The sequence below is a fragment of the Dipodomys spectabilis genome, unplaced genomic scaffold (assembly GCF_019054845.1).
Source record: "Dipodomys spectabilis isolate Male_0828 unplaced genomic scaffold, ASM1905484v1 ptg000828l, whole genome shotgun sequence".
NCBI lineage: Eukaryota > Metazoa > Chordata > Mammalia > Rodentia > Heteromyidae > Dipodomys > Dipodomys spectabilis.
The window spans coordinates 32,501-40,581 of NW_024871505.1; the positions used below are offsets into that span (position 1 = coordinate 32,501).

General features: G+C 41.7%; 1 protein-coding gene across 1 annotated transcript in view; it reads right to left on the reverse strand.

The window, feature by feature from the left end:
- Positions 1-2,965, reverse strand: part of LOC122102693 (pseudouridine-5'-phosphatase-like) — a 32,974-nt gene extending 30,009 nt beyond the window's left edge. Inside the window, exon 1 of the mRNA XM_042673434.1 lies at positions 2,868-2,965. Coding sequence (XP_042529368.1) covers positions 2,868-2,928 — 61 coding nt within the window. The 5' untranslated portion in view covers positions 2,929-2,965. The remainder of the gene's footprint in view (positions 1-2,867) is intronic.
- Between the last annotated feature and the right edge of the window lie 5,116 nt (positions 2,966-8,081).

The window sequence follows — 8,081 nt, forward strand, 5'->3', positions numbered from 1 at the left end:
ATGGGTGGATGGATGGAAGGAAGGAAGAAAAGAAAGAAGAGAAAGTTGGGGGGAAGGATGGGTGGATGGATGGATGGAAGGATGAGTGGAAGGATTGAGGGGAAGGACGGATGGAAGGAAGAGTGGATGGATGAGTGCGAGGAAGAGGGGATGGATGGGAGGAAGGAAGAGAAGAAAGAAGGGAAAGTTGGGGGGGAAGGATGGGTGGAAAGATTGAGGACAAGGATGGGTGGAAGGATGAGTGGAAGGATTGAGGGGAAGGACGAAAAGGAAGAAGGGAAAGTTGGGGGAAGGAAGCGTGGATGGATGGGAGGAAGGAAGAGGGGAAAGAAGACAAAGTTGAGGGGAAGGATGAATGGATGGATGAATGGAAGCATGAGGGGAAGGATGGATGGAAAGATTGAGTGGAAGGGTGGGTGGAAGGAAGAGGGGAAGGATGAATGGATGGATGAGGGGAAGGATGGATGAGGGGAAGGAAGAGAAGAAAGAAGAGAAAGTTGGGGGGAAGGATGAGGAGAAAGACGACACAGTTGGGGGAAGGATGGATGGAAGGGAGGGAGGAAGGATCAATGGAAGGATGAGGGGACAGATGGGTGGAAGGATGGGTGGAAAGCAGAGGGGAAGGATGAATGGAAGTAAGGGGAAGGAAGGAAGAGTGGAAGGATGAGTGGAAGGAAGAAAAGGAAGAAGAGAAAGTTGGGGGGAAGGATGGGTGGATGGATGGGAGGACGGATGGATGGAAAGATTGAGGGGAAGGATGGAAGGAAGAGCGGAAAGAAGACAAAGTTGGGGGGAAGGATGAATGGAAGGATGAGGAGAAGGATTGAGGGGAAGGATGGGAGGATGGATGAGAGGAAGGATGGATGGAAGGAAGACGGGAAGGATGGAAGGAAGAGTGGAGGAGTGGGAGAAGGAGGGATGGGTGGAAGGATGAGGGGAAGGATGAGAGAAAAGAAGAGAGAGTTGGGGGGAAGGATGGATGGGAGATTGAGTGGAAGGATGGATGTGAGGAAGGAAGAGAAGAACGAAGGGAAAGTTGGGGGGAAGGATGGGTGGAAAGATTGAGGACAAGGATGGGTGGAAAGAAGAGGGGAAGGAAGAGAGGAAGGAAGAGGGGAAGGATGGGTGGAAGGATGAGGGGAAGGAAGAGGGGAAGGATGAGTGGAAGGAAGAGAGGAAGGAAGAGGGGAAGGAAGAGGGGAAGGAAGAGGGGAAGGATGGGTGGAAGGAAGAGGGGAAGTAAGAGGGGAAGGATGGGTGGAAGGATGGGGGGAAGGAAGAGGGGAAGGAAGAGGGGAAGGAAGAGGGGAAGGATGGGTGGAAGGAAGAGGGGAAGGAAGAGTGGAAGGAAGAGGGGAAGGAAGAGGGGAAGGAAGAGGGGAAGGAAGAGGGGAAGGAAGAGGGGAAGGAAGAGGGGAAGGAAGAGGGGAAGGAAGAGGGGAAGGATGGGTGGAAGGAAGAGGGGAAGGAAGAGGGGAAGGAAGAGGGGAAGGATGGGTGGAAGGAAGAGGGGAAGGAAGAGGGGAAGGAAGAGGGGAAGGAAGAGGGGAAGGATGGGAGGAAGGAAGAGGGGAAGGATGGGGAAGGAAGAGGGGAAGGAAGAGGGGAAGGATGGGTGGAAGGAAGAGGGGAAGGAAGAGGGGAAGGAAGAGGGGAAGGAAGAGGGGAAGGAAGAGGGGAGGATGGGTGGATGGAAGAGGGGAAGGAAGAGGGGATGGTGGGGGGGAAGGAAGAGGGGAAGGAAGTGGGGAGGAAGAGGGGGTTGGTTGGGGAAGGAAGTGGGGAAGGAAGAGGGGTAGGATGTGGGAAGGAGGGGGGAAGGTTGTGGGGAAGGATGTGGGAAGGAAGTGGGGAAGGAAGAGGGGAAGGAGGGGGGAAGGAAGGGGGAAGGAAGAGGGGAAGGAAGAGGGGAAGGTGTGGGGTTGGTGTGGGGATGGATGTGGGGTTGGGTGGGGGGGTGGTTGTGTTGGTAGGGAGGGGGATGGGTGGGGATGGGGATGGGTGGGGAAGGTGGGGTTGGTTGTGGGTTGGTTGGGGGGTTGGTTGGGGTGGTTGGGGGAAGGTTGTGGGAAGGAAGTGGGGAAGGTTGTGGGGATGGAAGAGGGGAAGGATGGGTGGAAGGAGAGGGGAAGGAAGAGGGGAAGGAAGGGTGGAAGGAAGAGGGGAAGGAAGAGGGGAAGGATGAGTCTAAGTACTGAGACCGGAAGTGGAGGGGCGGGACTACGCAGACCCCCATAGACTGCTATCAGTACTTGTGACCAGTGGGCGTGGCTAAATGCACGCAGGGGGCGTGGCTACGTCTCTCCCAGAAGGCGTGGTCAACGTCTTTCCATCTACACCGGAAGTGGAGGGGCGGGACCACACAGACCCCCATAGACTCCTATTAACACTGAGAGCAGGGGGCGTGGCCAGATACACGCAGGGGGCGTGGCTAAATACACGCAGGGGGCGTGGCTAAATACACGCAGGGGGCGTGGCTACGTCTCTCCTGGGGGGCGTGGTCAACGTCTAACTGCTCAGACCGGAAGTGGAGGGGCGGGACCACGCAGACCCGCATAGACTGCTATTAACACTGAGAGCAGGGGGCGTGGCTAAATGCACGCAGGGGGCGTGGCTACGTGTCCCCAGGAGGCGTGGTCAAGGTTTAAGTGCTCAGACCGGAAGTGGAGGGGCGGGACCACCCAGACCCTCATATACTGCTATTAACACTGAGAGCAGGGGGCGTGGCCTCCTCTCCCCGGGGGGCGTGGCGTCCTCTCCCCGGGGGGCGTGGCCTCCTCTCCCCGGGGGGCGTGGCCACGCGTCCCCCACCGCCCCCGGAAGTGCCGCCGCCGCCGCCCGCGCGCTTCCGCTTCCGCCGCGCTCACCCAGCAGCAGCCCGTCCAGGTCCAGGATGAGGTGCGTCACCGCGCGCGCCGCCGCCGCCATGGCCGCGACCCCCGGGGCGGAAAGGGGACGGGGGGGGCGAGTGCGCAGGCGCGGGCGGGGCCGCGAGGGCCAGTGCGCATGCGCGGGGCCGCGAGCGGGACGGAGCCGGGCCGCAGGGACGCACTGCGCATGCGCGGGGCCGCCAGCTAGACGAGGCCGGGCCGCAGGGACGAGCTGCGCATGCGCCGGGGCCGCCGCGGCCGCCGCGGCGCGCATGCGCTTCGCCGAAACGGCCGCGGCCGCCGCCGGGAGCATGCGCAGACCGTTTCCGCCGCCGCGGCCGCCGCCGGGAGCATGCGCAGAGCGTTTCCGCCGCCGCGGCCGCCGCCGGGAGCATGCGCAGAGCGTTTCCGCCGCCGCGGCCGCCGCCGAGAGCATGCGCAGAGCGTTTCCGCCGCCGCGGCCGCCGCCGGGAGCATGCGCAGAGGGGTTCCGCCGCCGCGGCCGCCGCCGGGAGCATGCGCAGACCGTTTCCGCCGCCGCGGCCGCCGCCGAGAGCATGCGCAGAGCGGTTCCGCCGCCGCGGCCGCCGCCGGGAGCATGCGCAGAGCGTTTCCGCCGCCGCGGCCGCCGCCGGGAGCATGCGCAGAGCGTTTCCGCCGCCGCGGCCGCCGCCGGGCGCATGCGCAGTGACTTCTGGCACGCGTCGCCGGTTCTGCCGCCTCCCCCCCCCCCCACCCTCTCCGCGCATGCGCAGTATCTTTCGGACGTCTTTCCTGCTCCTGGTTCCCCCACACCCTCCGAGCAGGCGCATGCGCGTTGGGGTCGTGCCGCCGCGGCCGCCGGCGCGCGCATGCGCAGTGGGTTTTGGCGCGTTTCTGGGGCCCTGAGGGTCCCAAGAAGAAGAAGAAGAAGAAGAAAGAGCGGGAAAGACGGGAGACGCGGGAGAAGCGGGAGGAATGACGGGAAGATGAACAATAATGATAATAATAATGATAATAATGATAATAATGATAATTAATAACAGTAATTAATAATAATAATTAATGATAATGAAAGATAATAATTAATGATAATAATAAATAAAATGATAATAGCTAATAATAGATAATAATAATAATTAATAATAATAATATTAATTAATAATCATTAATAATGATAATTAATGGTAATAATTAATAATAGTTAATAATAATTAATAATAATGAATGATAATAATTAATGATAAAAAATGATTAATAATAATTACTATTGATAATTAATGATAATAATTAATAATAAATAATAATAAATAATGATAATTAATAATGGTAATAATGATAATAATTAATGATAATTAATGACAAAAATTAATGATAATAATAAAATTAATTAATCATAATTAATAATAATGAATTATAATAATTAATAATTAAAAATGATTATTAATGATAATTAATGATAATAAGAAATAAAATGATAATACCTAATAACAAATAATGATAAATAATAATGAATAATGATAATAATTAATAATAATAATAATTAATAATAATTAATAATGATAATGAGTAATAATTAATAATAATGATAATTAATGACAATAATTAATAATAATAATAATAAATAATAATAATAATGATAATGATAACTAATAATAATGATGATAATAATTAATAATAATTTATAATGATAATTAATGATAATAATGATAATAAATAAAATGAAAAAAACCAGTAATGAATAATAATAATAATTAATAATAATGATAATTAATAATTAAAATGATTATTAATAATAATTAATAATAATAACTAATAATGATAATTAATAACAGGAATTAATAATAGTAATTAAAGATAATAATTAATAACAATAATTAATAATAATAAATAATAAATAATGATAATTAATGACAATAATTAATGATGATAATAAAATTAATTAATAATAATAATTAATAATTAAAAATGATTGTTAGTGATAATTAATGATAATTAATGATAATAATAAATAAAATGATAATACCTAATAACAAATGATAATAATGATAAATAATAATAATGAATAATGATAATAGTTAATAATAATAATATAATTAATAATAATAATTAATAACAATGATAAATAATAATTAAAATGATTGTTAATAATAATTAATAACAATAACTAATAATGATAATTAATAATTAATAACACTAATTAATAATAATTAATGATAATAATTAATGATAATAATAAAATAATTAATAAGAATTAATAATAATTAATAATAATGATAATTAATCATAATTAATAATGATAATTATTAATAATAATCAATAATAATTAATAATAGCCAATAATGATAACTAATAATGATAATTAATAATTAATAATAATAATTAATGAAAATTAATGATAATAAATGATAATAATAAATAAAATGATAATAATTAATAATAAATAATAACCATAATAGTTACGATAAATAATAATAATAATTAATGATAGTGATAATAATTAATAATAATAAATAATACTAATTAGCAATAACTAATAATAATAATTAATGATAATAAATAAAATAATAATAATTAGTAATCAAAATTATTTTGATAAATAATAATAATAAATAATAATAATTAGTAATAATTAATGATAATAATAACAATTAATAGCAATAATAATAAATAATGGTTAATAATAATAATTAATAATAATAATAATGATAATAAATAATAATAACTAATAAAACTAAATAATAATAATTGGTGATAATGATAATAATAAATAAAATGATAATAATTAATAATAAATAATAATCATAATTATGATAAATAATAATAATAAATAATCCTAATGAATAATAATAATAAAATAATCATAATAATCAGATGATAATTAATAATAAATAATAACTACAACAGCAATACATAATAATAATATAATGAAATAATAATTAAAAACAGTCAAAATAACAACAACAATAACAATAATAACAATAAATAATAACAATAATAATTAATAACAATAATAATAACAATAATAACAACAATAACAGCAATAATAACTAACAACAACAATAATAATAACAATAATAATAACCATAATAACAACATCATTAATAACAATAACAATAATAATAACAACAATAACAATAATAATACAAACAATGACAAAAATAATGGTAAAATTAACAATAATAACAATAACAGTAATGATAAATAATAATAACGATAACAATAACAATAACAGCAATAACAATAATAGTAATAACAATAACAGCAATAACATCAACAGCAATCACAATGATAATAATAGCAATAACAATAATAACAATAATGACAACAACAAAAATAATAATAACCATAATCACAATAACAGTAAAAATACCAATAATAGCAACAATAACAGTCAAAACAATAACAATAATAGAAAGAATCACAATAATAATGCGAATTTAACAATAACAGTAACAATAATAATAATACAAGCAATAATAATAATGGGAAAACTAACAATAATAGCAAGAATAACATTGATAACAATAATAATAACAGAAACCATAACTATAATAATGGGAAAATTAACAATAATAGTAACACTAACAATAACAAGAAGACCAACAACAACACTAACAATAACAACAATAACAGTAATAATACTACTAATCATAACAATAGCAACAGTAGTGATCATAATAGTAACCATAACAATAATGGTAATAAGAAGAGCAACAATAACAGTAACAATAATAACAATAATAGTCATAATACAAATAACAACAATAGTCACAATAATAATAATAATAACAAGAAAAGCAACAAAAACAGTAAGAATAACAATAATACGAATAGTAACAATAGTCACAATCATAGTAATAATAGTAATAATAACGATAATAACAACAACAAGTACAGGAACCATAACAATAACAATAATAATAATAATAGTAATAGTAACCATAGTCACAGTAACAGGAAAAATAGCAATAATAAGAGTAATAGCAATAACAGCAATAATAGCAACAATAATAGTAATAACAATAGTAATAATAGTATCCATAACATTAGTCACAATAGTAATAAAAATAATAATAACAAGAAGAACAACAATAACAGTAACAATAACAATAATAGTGACAACAATAGTCACAATTATAGTAATAATAATAGTAATAACAATAGTAATAACAGGAATAACAAAATTAATAATAATAGTAATAATAATAGCGACAATGGTAATAATACTAATAATAGTAATAATGACAACAATAATAGCAATAATAAAAATAGTAACAATAACAGTAACAATAATGATAACAGTACTAGTAACAGTTATAGTAGTAACAATCACAACAAGAACAATAATAGTAATAACATCACCCACCCATCCATCCATCCACCCATCCACCCATCCATCCATCCACTCATCCATCCACCCATCCATCCATCCATCCATCCATCCTTCCACCCATCCATCCACCCATCCATTCGTCCATCCACCCATCCATCCACCCATCTACCCATCCATCCATCCATCCATCCATCCACCCATTCACCCATCCATCCATCCATCCACCCATCCATCCATCCATCCATCCACCCATCCATCCATCCACCCATCCATCCACCCATCCATCCATCCACCCATCCACCCATCCATCCATCCATCCATCCATCCACCCACCCACCCATCCATCCATCCATCCATCCACCCACCCATCCATCCACCCATCCATCCACCCATCCATCCATCCACCCACCCACCCATCCACCCATCCATCCATCCATCCACCCACCCATCCATCCACCCATCCATCCACCCATCCACCCATCCATCCACCCATCCATCCATCCATCCATCCATCCACCCATCCATCCACCCATCCACCCATCCATCCATCCATCCATCCACCCATCCACCCATTCATCCACCCATCCATCCACCCATCCATCCACCCACCCATCCATCCATCCATCCATCCATCCATCCACCCATCCATCCACCCATCCATCCACCCATCCACCCATCCATCCACCCATCCATCCATCCATCCACCCATCCATCCATCCACCCACCCATCCATCCATCCATCCATCCATCCACCCATCCATCCACCCATCCATCCACCCATCCACCCATCCATCCACCCATCCATCCATCCATCCACCCATCCATCCACCCATCCACCCATCCATCCACCCATCCATCCATCCATCCATCCACCCATCCACCCATCCATCCACCCA